At 40.5% G+C, this 17,158-nt stretch overlaps 1 protein-coding gene across 1 annotated transcript in view; it reads right to left on the reverse strand.

Annotated features, from left to right (window-relative positions):
* ofcc1 (orofacial cleft 1 candidate 1) overlaps positions 1 to 15,993 on the reverse strand; it is a gene marked incomplete at both ends in the record, with an annotated part of 92,322 nt that extends 76,329 nt beyond the window's left edge. The window contains 2 exons of the mRNA XM_083995263.1: positions 1,420 to 1,496; positions 15,906 to 15,993. Of these exons, the coding sequence (XP_083851389.1) occupies positions 1,420 to 1,496; positions 15,906 to 15,993 (165 nt within the window). The remainder of the gene's footprint in view (positions 1 to 1,419; positions 1,497 to 15,905) is intronic.
* Between the last annotated feature and the right edge of the window lie 1,165 nt (positions 15,994 to 17,158).

Raw genomic sequence — 17,158 nt, forward strand, 5'->3', positions numbered from 1 at the left:
GCCAGGGGAGTGTAGACAACCTCGTCTTCACAGAAGCTACTTCAAGCTACCATTTCCAGACAAGCACCCTGTGCACCAGGCGAAGGAGTCAAGGACAAGAGTGCTTCTGGAAATGACAAGAGTCTTAAGAGCTTTACATAGAGATATCTGCACATGTTTTGTCTTTTCCTTTTACTTCTAATTTATACTCAAAAATGAGTGCATTTCCCTATCCCTAAGTGTGTTAATTAGAGTTGCAAATTTCAATGTGAATCATCATATAGACATATTGACAGCTGCATCAAACCATTTCTTAATATAGATGATTATACGTCTTGATGGGTTGGGATGAAATCAAAATGCATGATGCAGCTGAGTGAGTGTGAATGCCTTGGTAAATCAATAAAAAACATTAAAGTTGATATTGTTTTCATGTTTATATAATCTCTTTTTATCTATCCCCATAATTAAAAAAGGCATCTTATGTAAAATGTCACAAAAATAATGAAAACATCTACAAAGCATCTTTATTTAAACCCTGAAAGATAAGGTTAGCATTTTGTTTCAAAGCCCAGCTCTACCCTTAAAATGGTGAAACCGTCTTAATTTATAGAGCAGCCTTATACGTGCACAGCAATTTTGACCCAACAGTTTCTAATTAAACAACGACCGCGTCAGTTGGTGTAGACAGAAAACATAATTAGTATTCAAGCTTAATTAATCTACGCTGGCCCCCTTTAAGTGAATTAGTCAATTATTTATGCATGTGTGCTCCTTTGATGCTAACAGATTATGTATGTTACTGGGAAAAACCTTGAAAAATGACTTTGAAAACTTTCCACCATAAAATGTCACTACAAGCTTCTGCACTGACTAAGAAAATGTCTGTGAAGACCATGAATAATCATGAAAATGATAGACCTTAATGGACTAAACTGCCAAACTTCAACATTTTTTTTTTATTATTGCCAAATCACCATGCCAAATATTTCAGCGCCAGTCAGCCAAAACATTTCAATTATCTGTCCGAAATCCAGCGCAAAAGACAAAATAAATCAGCCAAATATGTACTTTTTTTGTGCCCTAATGCGTGGAATGGAAATCTAACACAGGTCGGATCAAGGTCTTTCCTGGGATCATGGGAACTCCTTGGGATTTTCAAGAGCCTTTTTGTTTTTACCCTTGAGAACCAGGCACTGGCCTCTGCACCCCTCAATCCCCCATTGAGAACCCAGAGGCAGCGCGGAGGAATGCTAAATGTCAATGGTCAGACTGCACCAGCACCTTCAGAGAGAGAGAGAGAGGGAGAGAGAGAGAGAGAGAGAGAGAGAGAGAGAGAGAGAGAGAGAGAGAGAGAGAGGGATGGAGGTATATGCTGGCCTGACCTCCATGTGCTCAGCTACGCTGCTATGAGGGGGCCAGAAGTGAAATTGTACTCACACTGCCAAAGGTGTCCATCTCTGCAAACTGCAAAAGATCATCACTGGGTGACCGCGATCTCTGAACAATGGCAGCAACTGCGAAACAGAATGTGTGAAAATATGACGAGAAGTCTGTCAAAACAAGATAAATCTGTGCTGCTTCCAAGAATCTGTAAGGCGCATAAGTAAAATACGCTATTGACTTAATCTACAATTTTAAAGATGCCCTATAATTCAAAGTTTGTTGATGTTATTAGAGCTAAAATCTGTAAAAGAGCTCTTTTAATAGCTTAGTGTGCAGCACAGAATCCTTCATTCCAAGCGTTGTTATATTATCTCCCTCCTGCTTGTGTGTTTAAAACTGTTATCTCTGCAATGCATCTCAGAGTATAAAGGACAATAAACACCATTTATTATCAGAGATAAATTATTTGCCCTGATCATTCAAATAGTTTATTCATTTATATCTGATACAATATCATTTGGTTTTTTATCATCTTTTCCTATGGTAATTCACATGGCTTGCACAAGTTTCTGCTGAAATAGCAAAACAAACCCCAGGCAAAATGTGAAAGATTATCCCATACCATGCGAGCTAGGATGAAATGCTATACTTTTTCACACTGAACACTGCTCCACTGGGTGTGATTGAAAAACATGTAAAGCTATTGAATCTGTGGTTTGTCTATGTGAGGGAAAATGAGTGTTGTAACAAGTGGGCCAATGTTTTTGTAATTGTTTCAAATTACACTCGGCGTAATAACTCAGTGAAAGTAGAGCCAGTGTGCGGTCCGTACACATTAACTAGGCAAAGACCACAGGATATCCCTGCACCTTATCACGGCCCACAAAAAAAAGATAAATAAATAAATAAAAAATAAAAAATAAAAAAAACAGTTGTGGAAGTGGCGAGAGGAAAACACTTTAGCCATAATTCCAGCTGTTTCTATTCGTGTCCAATCGCGCTTATCACCAACTACACAAAAGAAGGATAATACTTTTAGATAAAGAGGTACTTTGCAGCATTTCCTTTACATGTGTATTTTATTGAATTAAAGACACCCTCACATTCCTGTTTTTAATTTGCTCAACTTTTTTTCTGGGTTACTAATAGAGCGTGCGTATGTGTGTGTCTGTGTGTGTGCAAATGTTTTATACAGGTTGTAAAATTGCGATGCTGTGAGAAAAATACATCCATTAGTTGTTAAAACTGAATGCCTCCTGCCAAATACTGGCTCCTTATCCAATACGATTGCCAACACTATTGCTGACCAAAATTACTGACTCACTTTTCTTCTTGGGGTTCAGGCATCCTGTCAAAAGCCATATGTGGATATGTTGCAGTGTGTACAACTACGTCCTAGAAAGGAAAACATTCTCTGTGGAGTTAGCATCAGTCTGAAGAGATAGCCAGGCATGAGTTTACTGCTGTGTTAAATTATCTCATTTGGTTATTTAACAATACACCAACGCGAGCACGAGCCCAGCATGCAGCTTAATTATCCATTCAGGTTTTTTCCTTGCAAATGTACTTGTAGCCATACACACACAGCAGAACTATTTCTCTGTTTAATCACAACAACGTGCTTGGAGTGAGCAGCTCTGGTCAGAGTTGAACTGCAGAAAGACAACGCTGCCGTCAATTGATTGCTCTTTTGACCTTCTTTCTCCACAAACTAGTTTTGAGGTTTTTTAGAATTATGCTAAATTTTGTACAATACCTCCTTCAATCAATCGATGGCCCTCTGGCCTTCTGTCAGACACCAAAATTCAACTGACCTTTTGAGCATTTTTATAGCCTGCAATAAATTAACAAGGTGTATAATTAAAGGGGAAATTATATATATTATATATATATCTTATCTCTTACTACTTAGCATAAGACAGTTTGTACCAAAACTACTAAATAGTTACAAAGTAAATATGTGCATTGACATCTAAAATGGCATGATACTACATTTGACCTGCAACCTGTTTTTCCATCTCCCTTTCCTGCCCTCAGAATGACCATCTCCTCTGTCATCTAGTCACCTAAACTCAATCAAGCCCTAATCCAGAATGACAGTGTGGTCTGTGTTGCACTAGACAAGGCACTTCCCCTCTTCTATGGCATGTGACCTGAAATCTTCCTTTGACATTCTTTTTTTTTTTTCCTTTTCATGAACACAGATAAGGGATGTAATTCAATAGTCACTGAGGGACAGGGCACCGTGCACTAAAGAATATTTTATCTGGTTGTGGACAGAGGCCTTTTCTTAATGTTTGACAACAGTCGGTTTCCCTCAAGACAAGAGATCTTTGCACAGCCGACAATAAGGGTAGAAAAAGGGCAGTTTTTCTTCGTCACTTGGCAATGGAGACGTTTCACATGCATATTTACTCTAAATGTACTCTTTGCACTTTCGAGTGCACTCACAAAGGTGTGTATATATCAGCAGTGTACTGTGGAGTTAACAAAGGTACACTGAGTGAATTCATGCAAGTTTATTGCATTTTATGCATGTTTTTCAAAGTGCTTTTTGCTCAGGTAGGTTTCATTCAGGTAATGTCTTTAGCACAGGTCTCACTAAAAAAACATGTCATTTGATCCTATTGCATTAGAACCCATATCTATGACAGATTACTCACATATCACGTTATACATGCATATTGTTATTGTTTAGGATTTAAAGGTATTTTACCTTGTGAGGCCCAAATTCTTTCTCTCCATGTTCAGCTACACTGCAGTCGTCAAGGCGATGATGATGCAGTGCCCAACAACACACACACACACACACACACACACACACACACACACACACACACACACACACACACACACACACACAGTGTCAGGTAACCTCCTCATGTTCACTTTCACTCGCTGAAAGAAAAAGTGCAACAGAAAGTCTGGATTAAATTATACATCTTTCAAATGTTCAAAATACATCATTGGAATCTCAGATTTCTCAGTATCTTCTGACTAAAATGTTGTACAGTATATTAAAGCAGAAAATCACATGAATTCAAGGAGGAACTGTGCCTTATTTAACCCTATGACATGTGAATCATACCAAGACCACTGAGCGTGACGGTTCATTTTAAGGGTTTAAGCTGTATCAAGATAAAGTTACATCTGGGTGATAGTCTCATCCACCATATGCTGTCAACTGTTTGCCTTTTAAATGATGTTTCATTATTAATGTGGAGAGTGGCATGCTGCTCCTTCACTTATTGTCCTACCAGAACGGAGATATTACTGGTAAAACCAGCTGCTTTGTCACCTTTCAGCGCCAAGAACAATGACCTCCCCCCAAAACTGAAAGTAAAGTACTCACACTGCTTTGTAAACATCCATTATGTATAGAATATGACAATTCCTACAAAAGCTCCCCCATGCATTATTTAGAGGGAGCTCCGCACAAACGTGTCTCTCAGCCAAAGACAACGCGGCGAGCTTTACAGCTGCTGTGAAGGATAGGTAAACAGCGCCCTGTGGATTGGTCTGCTCACGTTTGGCATAAGGCATATTAACACTAATGTCCCCTTTAGAAGAGATCACGAGCTATAATGATTCCTTTAGAACCAACAGTCAGACTGCGAAGCCATCAGGCCATTGGTGGCCTTTTCAACTGAAGAAGAGAGATTGCTCACGTGGATCAGCGATGGTGAATATCTTTGTTTAATCTGCAGTTCACAATGGCTGCTGTGAGGGAGACCGTATACAATCTCACAATAAACAATCAGAAGTTAACAAGGCACAATAATACATCACGGATGCTCATTTTAACCCATGCAGTCCGAGCAAAGGGGCCTCTAATGCGGCACCTCTAATACGAAGCACTGGGATCCTTTCTGCTCATTAAGCTGGTTATGTTCGATCTAAATAAGATGCCCACCGATTGGGACCTCCCATTTCTCGTCTAAGTTGTCGTTGATCATTTATGCGATTAAATTTAGACCTAAATCTCCATCTTATCCAATTAATTCTCTGTGCAGGCATGAGAGTGGCTAATGATGTTATCTTACCTAATTAACCTGTATAGGGATTCAACTCCAGGACAGGGGATTGTTCATCCTTCATCCAAGTGTTCATTATTATCATTACAATCATTATCATAAAGGGGCTAACTTATGATGTTGGCCATTCCACCACCATTAATCTAGATTGAGTCCTTTTTTTTTCATTCTTTTAGGGGAGGGGAATCCTTGGGGTCATTTTTAATTATCACTAAAAGGATGGGAATTCTTGCAAAGCTGGATAAGTTCAGTTGTGGTCACAGCAATCACTGGAATCCCACGAGACCGCATTACATGAATGTGATTTGACTGCTCATGACTGAGGGGACATTTCTGATTTTGCTGTATTTAGGGCCTTACGTACGTCCAGTGAGCGCACGCTGTGAAACCCTCCTCTCAATTTTCTGTCAGCTTTCCATCTGAGTGTTGGCTTCAACCTATTAACACAGCAGACTTGCAGAAGATCAATAGCCCTCATTGGGCCATGTGTCATTAGTTAATCGGATATTGATGAGGGTATTGACACACACCTAATTAATCTCAGGCCCAGTGCTTGCTTTCATATGTATCCTTAATTATGCACTTCATCTTAGTTCTTACACATCAGCAGGCTGCCGCTTCCTGTTTGACAGTGAGTAAAAGTTAGCTGTCAAGTCCCTATAAGTTTTTTTTTCTTTTTCTCCAGCTGTGTGTTCAGCGCAATGCAGCAAACATGCACATTAAGATTGTTACAGTTTGGCTCTACCACATGCAACCTGCATCACTTTACAATTACAAAAATGAATTTTAAAGCATTCAAAGCAACAGTATTAGAAAAAATCTATACTCACAATAAAACTGAGAACAACTAAATATGTTAAAGTGTTTAAATAAATCCATTAACACTGTGTTTTTCATATTTAATACAAATTACAGTTGAGTTTTTACACAAAACCTTCCTGACTCCCATGTGTATTTGGCCTGTCCTTGTATCCACAGCCGATTGCAGTACACATGCATGTAACCCAGTGCCCCGTGTGTACTGTAAGCTCATGTGTGTGATCCTTGTGTGCACCTGCATGTGTGTATGCTCTGACACACACACGGGGGCTGATCAATACGGCTGTGCATTAGCACACTGGCGTACAGATGAGAGAGCACCTGAAGGTGACCCTGACTACTGGCATCACCACAGGGCTCCAATAAGCTGCTCCTCAACCGCTGCTCTGCAAACCACAAATCTCCAACTTTTAGCCTGCTGCTGTTGGTTTGATTATTGTTTATAGATACAGCCAAGAATTAAAGTATGGCCCGCAGGCAGCATAATTATTTACAGCTGAAAACTCATATCATTACCAGCATGCTCCTAATTGCCAGAAGTAATATCAATGTTAGTTGATTAAGTGTATTTTTTTTTTCATCTTCAGTCTCCATAATGTGCAGAGATTGTTTTCCCTCAGCATATGGGGGTGACGGTTTATCTCAATACAGCTGTTCATCTGGCTTGACTTCTATTTTTTTTTCTTCTTCTTCTTCACTGTTAATTCTAAAAAATGCGGCGGCATCTTCAGAGGGTAGCGATCGATCGGTCGGCTTTTTGTAGTTTGCTCACAAGGTCAAAGAAAAGAAAGAAAATAATTTATCTCTGTAAAGATTTTCCTTAAATAGATACAGTTGTGACTTAGAGGGAGCGATATGAGACCTTTTGACTCAAGGTGACGTGAGATCCGCAGAGAAAGGCCAGTGGGCTGTAACGCCATCTTTAATTCAAAATTAAATGATGAATTAAAACAAATGTTTATTTGGCCTGTACCTCCCTCCCTCTGCTATGAACTTGTCAAAATATTTCATCCAGTATTTAAGGCGACAAGAAAGATGAAGCTATTAATAACGCGGCCTGCGAAGGGGAAAAATGCATAAACCTTGAAGGCTATTTTATTATTCACATGTAGATTACTCAAACATAAATGTGGCGCTGCAGTATTACAAACCCACTCCTTGGATTCTGAACTTATAAAAATCTCACATCACAGACTTCACACTGTTGATTTTACATCTTAAAATTCAAAATTTTAAAAGGTCAAAGGTCAAATCATTGTTACAGTGACAAGTCATAAAAATCTTACGTTTTCCATGCTTTTCAATGTCATTTTTCGCAATTTATCCACTGCTGATATCAACATATCAGATACTCTCTTCCAGTATGTTGCTTGTATAAACACAAGCAACATACTGGAAGAGAGTATTTCAGTATGACACTTAATGTCAGCCAGTCAGTGTGTCATTTAGTTCGATTTAGATTTTTTGGTTCTCAAGTTATTTCCATCATCCTTGTTTTGCTTCCTCTTTGACCACAGAGTTCACGCTGTCTCGTAAGAGAGTGGGAGTGAGTGACAGAAAAAAAAGGCTTATATGTGAGGCTTCAACTTTTTTGCAAACTTGGGAACAAGTGCTCTGGAATGAAGGAAGCTTCGCCTTGCATGATACAGCATAAGTGATACACGGAGGAAAAGTCAAAGACGTCAATTCTTCTCCTAAGTTTTTCGTCATTGCCTTTAAATGCATCATATCTTGTGAGGAAAGAAAAGGAAAAAAACGGACGTAGCCCCAAACGACTGTGTCTATAAGGCTGTTAACAATGACAGGAATCCATCTCATGCTTCTAGAGTTAAAATTGTGCAGAGGAGTGGAATAATTGTTAAAAGGGCAATGCAAATAGTGATTAAAAGTGAGCCTAGGGTCATCATTAGGGCATGATCTCAGAGAAATTGAGAGCAAGGGGTGGGGTGGTGGGGGTGTTTGAGAAACATCTTGCTGACCAACAAGGGGTATCTCGCATGCGACCGACTCCTCTTTGACAAAGATTTATTAAGTGGCTTCTGACAGGCTGAGACGCTGCCCCTCTGATGACTACGCTGTGAGTTCACGCACAAAACACTTGAGGGAATTAGACAATGGCTGGGACGAAACTTTGCTGCTATAAATACATTGTTATCTTTCTTTGTCATTCACTCTGAGATTTGGTGATGTCATCGCACAGCGAGGCTCTTGTGATCCCGCTTAAAGATCAAGCGGCCACAGGCAGTGGTGTGTCAGTGGCTCAAAGGGTCAATATGTATAGGATATACGATACAGTCATTATACTCACCCTCGCCTCGGATGATTCACATGATGTACAAAAAGGGGATAATGATGTAGCTACTCATGCGTTTGCGGATTAATCAATGGGTTTATGTTAAATACTATTCTATTTTGACTTTTAATACAAAAAAGGAAGCACCAAAGCCTCAACATGTAGATTTATGTATGAAAATAATTATTTCCATTAGGGAAACTCTCCACAAATTTTGCTTTTAAGAGTACCAGATTATAGCACAAGGGTAAGACTGTATTAGATAAAGATGGTAACCACAGAAACAAGTGTCAAGACAGCCAACATTTAATTACTTTGCAGGTCTGTCCATCTTCCTTGACTTGATAATCACCTCTGTGCTTCATGCCTGTCATTTGCTGTAAAGCGAGGTGATTACAGGCGCCCGTAAGTCCATGCTGCTTAATTCCCCAGAGGTGGCGTAATGACAATATGGGATTGTTGCTGTCGTAACAGTGGCGGAGTTGCAGCAGCGGTGGTGGTTTCTGAAAGCTATAACAGCCTGTGGAGTGGCCTGTTCTTTCTTGCAGGTCAGAGTAAATGCAGTCAATTCTGTAGATGGGTTCAGTGACCAGATATACCCGATGATGATGATGGATGGTCAGCAACCAGATCTGACAAGTAAACTTTGTTAGAGTTAAAAAGTGGGAGTAGTCAGTGGGCCCAGGAGTCGTCTTCCTCATTCTCGGTTGTTATTTATTTTATTTTTTTCTTTTAACAGTACCCTCAGTGTTATTTAATATTAGACACATGGTCTTCTAGATACTGTTATAAAGCTGTAGATTTACTCTAAGGCTAGTTTTATTACATATCATAATTATAAATCCTTGACCTTATTTACACGTCTGTACCTTCAACTATTTGTCATTGGCATCATAATCATATCATGCCGTCTACTAGAAAGTTAAATGGAAAATTTAACAGAAATCTGTTTATAGAGAACTAAACCCTGTTTTCTGACCAATTATTTCACAACAATATGAAAATAGCTGATATGTTTTGTTGACATACAGCCACTGGAAAATTAAATTCACTCTTTCTTGTTCCTGTGTCAACCAAGTTGCTAATGTGGTAATTTACTATATTAAAGTCTGGACAGACCTCGATACATGTCAGTGCATCTCGCTCGTGCATTCCCTGTCACTTGTCATTCTCATTTTCTCGCTGCAAAAATATTTGACACTGCCAAAGGCAAAAGTATGCCATTTATTGATGGGAAGCTAAAGATTTATTTTTTCTTTGCAGAAAATTGCCACTGCATCAGGACAGTTACAACCACTGTATATTCTACTGTTGCTTGTCCAACAAGAAGGAAAGTTTCAGCTCATGTAGAAGCAGGGGAAAATATCTTCCTGTGAATGCTGTGCCAAAAAAATGTCTCCATATAAGCTTTATTAACCTGTTTACAGTACAATTTGCATTTTTCGCTGGCTCAAGATGATGTAATCCAGTGTGAATTAATCAGGCCTGCTGTCAGATGGTTCACTGGGTACAGATGACCTTTACCCAAGTTATGGGGCGGGGGGGTCAATGCAAAGGTCATGCAACTACTACTTACAGAATATCCTTGACAATATGTATTGACATATATAATAGCATATAAATATGTGCTGAAAACACATCTCAACTTGTCGGATGATACCCCGCCCCCTGCTGCTATACTATGAAACCACTTGCCTTGTCAGATCTCCCTCTCCTCCTCTCTCTCTCTCTCTCTCTCTCTAACACATTGACAGCGGCCTCATCTGTGAACAGCCCCTCCTCTCTCCACTAACCCTCCACTCGGAATCAAAACATGATCATGCACACGAAGAAGGATAGTTGTTGTCTTGCTCCCATAGAGGAGATGTGTATCTTTGCTGCAAGTAACTATGGATATCTCGTGCAAGTGGATAACGTTAATGTTAATTCTTTAGCTCTGACACTCAGCATTTGCTCTGAAGCCAGATGAATAGTTAAGAAATATCTGCACGCCTTCATGGATTCACGCGGAAAATTAATCCTGTAAAGTCTCATCCTGAAGAAAACACACTTGGGAAAGGGATAGCTGTAATGAGGAGAGAGGAGTGGGTGTGTGTGGATGAGGGGCCCCACTTTGGAAAACATTGTCCCCCTGTCCATACTTCCTAATGGCTGGAATTAACATACCAGGAAATGGTTTGTCCGAGTTAAACTCCTGTTGTAACAGCAGCTGCTCACCAGAAGTGAGTCAACCCTGCTCTCCCAGGTCACTAGCTAACCAACACATCTGCCTAAATATCTTTGAGAATGTTTGAAATGTAAATGTCTTGTCAATGACCAACTCCGCCGAGCTTGTCTTCAATGGACATGCATCACTGACCTTCAGGGCAGTAGCCAAGCTCATTGGACTATTCATAGACTGCGTGTCCTCTGCCTCTTGCCTTTTAAGTTTTTTAAAGGGTATAATGTTCACTGTGTGAGTTTAACCTAGATCTCTTTTTAACTTTTAATGATCTATTTCCTACAGTTAATGATTCAACGCTGGGTTTACTACTGTGTGTGTGCACTGACATATTAATGCACTGGCAAAGTGAGGACACATTTAGATGCAGAAGTTTCGACGTTTGCCTCTTGAACCCACTGGATGTTGTCCATTCAGTTCCATCTGTGTCATGTAATTTTGTTTTCAATCAGTATTTATGTCAAAAGAAGACTTACACCCACCACTCTTTCCCTCATTGCTCCAGTCTTAACAACATGAAAAACAAGCTGCAGGCAAAAAAACAAAAAAATAATAACTGCCTTTAGGGGAAACTAAAGTCATGAGATCAAGCCAGCTACTGTAACACCAAATTCCTGAAATCACATAAAATACTCATGTGAATAGCTAGCTGTGAAAAAAACAACAACGCTGTATTATTAGCTTGCTGTAAATGAAGAAGTACTACATTGTAAGCCATGTATAACCTACTGCAGTTCACTTTTCCCCAATTTATTTTGTGAGATAACATAAAAACCAGTATCATCTGCTAACTCCTGCTGCTGGTTTGTTATTTGGAAGCCATTGCCCAGCATGGCTGCCGTTTGTGCCAAAAACATCTTGCAAAACATCTTGCACCCTAAAACGAACGCTAAAAGTGAACTCATTGATCTTTCAGTGGGCTTGGGCCTTAGGGCTATTGTATCCATTCATGTTATTCATCCTTTTCTATGCTATCTTTAATAGCTCATTCACATCAGAAAAAAAATAGCTTCTGAAAGCAACTGTTTGCTGGCATGTAGAGTATGTTTTGTAATCTACCTTGACAAAAATCAAAGAGACATAATTTGATTTAATATTGCCATGTGAAGTAAGTGCCAATTTTGAGTGGCCACACCCAGAACTCATACTTGGACAGACTTGAATTATGAAGATCCTAAAGCGTGATAATCCACAGACTCGCTTTGTTTGCTGTGAGATGAAAAGCATTAACAGTTACTGTGGGGAAGTTGTTTAACCAGAGATAAAAAGTACACAAAAGGCAGGAGTCAATGTTAATGCAGTTGATGGCGTGTTGTCACTGTAGCCCTGGCTTGCTAATTCTTTAATTGCTCAAGTCTTAGTCCACATTATAGCTCAACATCCATCAGAGATCAGACTTCTGTGTCTCCACTTTGTGTCAGGCTCTGACAAAGTGTTATTTGGTTGCGTTGTATGGTAAATTGCCTTATAAACAGCGGATTTGTTGAAATAGTGTACATAAATCCTGCAGATTGAACCAGCATCTGTTTCTGTCTCGTCATTTACAGATTCTGACAGATGAGGAAAAGCTGTCAACAGCAGAAAAAGGCAATTTATGTAGGTATCTCAGAGTATTTATACTTTTCAGTTGAACTATTTAGTAACTTTAATCTTTCAAATCATAACCAACAACTAATTATGGTAATTAATGAATATTTGTCTTGTCTTTACTGTACATAAGTATATTTTTTAGATTGGATGTTCAAGTTCTTCTCTTCTTTCTATAACTCATTCAAAGCCACTAACAACGGAAAGTCTGACGTTCATTTTACAGCATTATCATTGTAGAGTAACTGAAGAGTGATGACTAATATTCAGTGCTTTTTTGTCGTGTCTACCTCTCTTTTTCTTTGCGAGGCAAAATTTGCAGCCGGGGAGAGTGTCGTCAAAGCTGAAGGCAATCGCAGCGCACGTCCTCACATGAGCGAGCGTTAGACGTGGGCCTGTGTGGGGCAACTCTAAGAGCTGGATATCTCCAGCACATGAAGTTATAAAGAAGATAGAGGCAAAGCATCCTCTGTTGTATAAAAGTCATACGTCGCTTGCAGGCACCAAAACACAAAAGAAGTCGAGTCGTGAACGTATTATCAAACAAGACTGGAGAGTGGCAAATTGGTAATTAGCCCCTACGTTGCAAATGAACATTACAGTCTTGCTTATGACTTTCCTCTATGGTCCCCAAAGCCTCTTCTATTAATTTAGCTCTGAGGGGCCATCTATAAACAGGCTAAATAAGCTGTTACCCTAAACGACGAGTGCAAATGAAGGGCTGGCTAAATATGCTGAAGGTAGCAGAGATAACGAAACATACAGTACTCAAATTACAGTGAGTCGAGAGGGTGGAAGCTAGAAACAAATTAGTTCTTACAGGTATTGCTGCTGCCGTGCACATTTTATGTGCAACTTCATAAAAAATGTTCAGTTTAATTTTAAAAAGAATTTCCTTTTTTACATTTTGTCAAAAACGCTAACAAGAATTTTTGCTTGTTCAACCTATACTGTCACCCATGTTAATTATTTCATCGTACAAATTAACTGTATGGAATTTAATGACTCAGAAATCAAGAACACAATCAATGAAATGAAATATCCAACAGTATACAACATAATTATTATGTAAATGATGTGCTGAATGATTTTTTTTTTTTTTTTACATGATAGAGACAATAAACTCTAATTTACTTTGTACATTTTTCTGCATGTACCAGCTTGACACAATAAACTTGCCCGCCATCGTTTTGTCACATATCATGTTCTGTCTCCCGGCTTTAATGGAATTGCTCTGAACTCTTGAAATTCTGCCTGCCTCCCTCATGAGGTCAGTTTCCTGCTTCAGAATTCATTCAGCCCTCTGGTTGTCTTGCATAAGAACAAGTACAGCCCATTACTACCAAATGAAAAGGAAGTAAGGCAGAAACTTCCAAATTAATTTACAGTAGAACACACCTTACAGGTAACTGACTCAAGTTTGATGTAATTACTCCAGAAACCATAAATGGCTGTAATTGAGAAAAAGCCTACAGCATACAAGGATAACAAATGGCAAGATAATGGAAGCAGTGAAAGTCTTAGCTATTCAGATTGATGTGAGAGGGAGAAATATCTGGCTTCTTTGAGATGGGTAATTCTTGCAAATACACCTCACCAACACTGGTAGCACTGCTGCCCTGCACTTGCCCTCCCTTCAGTATGGCGCTTATATTCAGATGAGCCGCCCATTAGCTCTAAGTGGTCTTTACCCCCAAATTCTGCCATTTCACAAATTAGTCAATTTCCAACAGTAGACATTAGCCGGTGGCTAGGGTCAAAAGGTCAGCGGTGGTAAATATGAGGTGCAAACGTGCAGTTAAGGGGATTAATAAGGGCTTCTTCAAAGGCTCTTAAATGGAACGTGCGGCACGTTCGCTGGAATAAAGGATGGGTGCAGCCTATTCAGGATCAGCTTTTAAAATGTTTAGAATATTTCACTGTAACTGAGCTACGCGCCGCTCTGACCTCAGAGCTATGGAGGACAGGTTTTAAAGCCATCTCTCTCTCTCTCCCTCTCTCTCTGTGCTCTGGCCCACATAGTGTCCTAAATGGCCACTGCATGGTTTAATGCAATAGACAAAACAGCATTAAGCTTTTGCTCTGCACCAGAGAGGGAAGAAAGGCTTGTCAGCAAAATAGACTGGAAATAGAGAGAAAGAGAGGGAGAGAGAGAGAGAGAGAGCACTCTCGCATCCCTGCCCTTCCACTCCATCAAGTATGCACCAGGGCAGACGGACATATGGGTGACGTTACATTCTTTAAAGAGAGTGAAGCATATTCCTGACCCACCCTTCCCACCCCCATCCCTCTCTCCTGCCCCGTCACTCACAAATTACCCATCCGAATGTCAGCCCTTCTCTTTATCAAACAAGTCCATTGTCTGCCAATTCGTGGGCACTGACAAGAAAAGCCTAGCAAACTCTGGAGCCTCTCATCTGTGAATTAGTGTGTGAGAGTGTGATAGTGTGTGAGAGTGTGTGTGTGTGTGTGTGTGCGTGTGTTTGGATATGCTTGCTAGCTGTCGTATTAGCAGTCAGCTTTGTTAAAATGGGGGCACACAATCAGACACACAGCCAAAAAAATCAATACAGCTTTGCCTGTGCCTGACCCACATACAGGGAGGCCAGTTGCTGCCCAGTTGAGGCTGTTTCGTTATTTTGAAAGCAATGTGTGTGCATGGAGAATCATGTGCACCATGCCAGCATTTGTGTGCATTTGTGAATTTATGGGCATGCATGCAAGAATGTGTGCATATGTTCATTTGCATGCACGTGAGAGATGCGTGTGTTGACTCCGCTTAGTAGGAGAACAAGTTTCTACGTGAACATGTAGGCTCTACGCACACCCCGTCCATATGAATGTGTGTACGTGTGTGCGCGCAAGTCTGAATGTTGGGCCCGAGTGGGTGTTGAGTTCACACAAGCCCTTCCTGCTGCCTGACTTCACTGTCACTGATCGCAAGCGACGCAGAGCTAATAAAAGAGCAAAGCTGACTGTCAGCAACGATTAGGCTGGCTACACAGACAAGACAAAGAGAGGGGAGAGCACAGCGGCATTAGCTATGGTCATTAAACAACTTGAGTCAAGGAGATTTTCAGACTAACCTGGTTTATCAAAGGGGAGGAGGGCAGCTGCGGGAAGCTGTTTGCTGTGATTTTGCAACTAGATGTTGACATCAAAATGTCAACCGCGCACTCTTAAGTTTGGACAGCGGTGATGCCTTTAAGTCACTGACTCCTGGCCTGCGAACAAAGTAGACGTAGGCATACATTCATGTTAACATGCTTATATTTAGCAATATAAGCGACAGCTACTGCGCCATCCAGTGTGGGAGGCCTTCACAGAGCAGAAAAAACGCAATATTTTTGATGGAAAACAGGAAATTTATTAAGATACTTGTTTATCTATGGGTGTGTCTTTCTTTTTCTTCACAGTATCAGTTCGCTCTGCCCCTTGGCTTTCCCAGTAAACATTGTTCTGATAATGTCTAACAACAGTGGATGTTTACTCCGTCTTCCTATGGTTCATTTATGGTTTGATCTTGTTGTTTTGCTTTTGCTGCTGTTGTTTTTCACACATTAATCTTAATTCAAGGTCCACTTACTTGCCCTTTTCAGCGCTTTAAACTCAATCTCACAGTCGGCGGAGCTTGCTCGGTTGCCATGGCATCGGTTCAGCTCTGCGTTGGGCATTTCCTGTTACAGGAAAAAAAAAAAACGAGGTGATGTCATTTTATAGTGCCGCAGCAGCGCAGGTGAGTCAGCATGAGTTTGATTCAGATGCACAGCTGAGTATGTGTGTGGGCGTTTCCGTCTAATTTCACTCCCTATCTCTTCATCTGTCCGTTTGGATCCCGTCACAATTATCACCGCTGACTGGCGCTCAGGTAACATGTTTGTTGTGGTCGCGTTGGACCGTCTGTCACAAAGGTTAAAAAAAAAACCAAAAGTAAACACAAATATGCTCATTGTTTGTTTTCGACTCACGAGCCTGTTCGAGCAGACACAAACATACCCAAACACACACGTGCACATGGAAACACATTGAGTCAGATCCAAGATTTTCTTCCAGTGGCGGGCTGCCGGAGCAGGTACCTGTAGATCTCCTGACAGGCAGGGGGATTAGTAAATTGACTCTCTTCGCTTTTCAGCAATGTTCGCTCTCTGGCTGGCTGGTTCAGTGGCTGACTGGCTGGCAGGAAGGTTACCTCACCATCTTTCTCCGTTCCTAATCCCCCCCTTTCCCTTTAACATCATGCATACTAATGATATTATCTCTAGCTATATCAAATCTGAAAGCAACCCATCCGCTTTTTTTTTTTTTTAGGCTTAAGGAGATACAAGTTATGTGTGCAAATGTGAGTAAGAATGGGGGAGGGTGTGTGTGTGTGTGTGTGTTTGTGTTGGTTTTGCATAGAAGGCAGCAGTCCTGGCACATCAGCACTTACTGAGACATTTATGAGCAAAAACTAGCAGCTACGTTTCATATTTAAAGGCCTCTAAAATGAAACGGAAGAGCAAATCTGAATATGGTGATGACAGCATGGATAATGAGAGAGAGACGAGACATGACCTAGAAAAGAGAGAGACGGAGGCAGAGTGAGTAAACACCAGTGATGGGGCGTAGCATCAAATAATGTTTAGGTAACAGATACAGAAACTGTAAATGATGAAGTGATGAGCTGCTGACTGTCTGCCAGGGATCTGAATCAGGATCCTCGCCCTGTAAACCTGCCCCACAATGACGACTCCAGCCTTCAAGTCCCAAAATTCACTGCTTTCTTTCCCCTACTTTAACCCGATTATTTATGACAACGCCTCAAGTGTGAATACAAAACTATAGACAACCATAAATGTG

This window comes from Trachurus trachurus (genome assembly GCF_905171665.1).
Source record: "Trachurus trachurus genome assembly, chromosome: 20".
NCBI classification, from domain to species: Eukaryota; Metazoa; Chordata; class Actinopteri; order Carangiformes; family Carangidae; genus Trachurus; species Trachurus trachurus.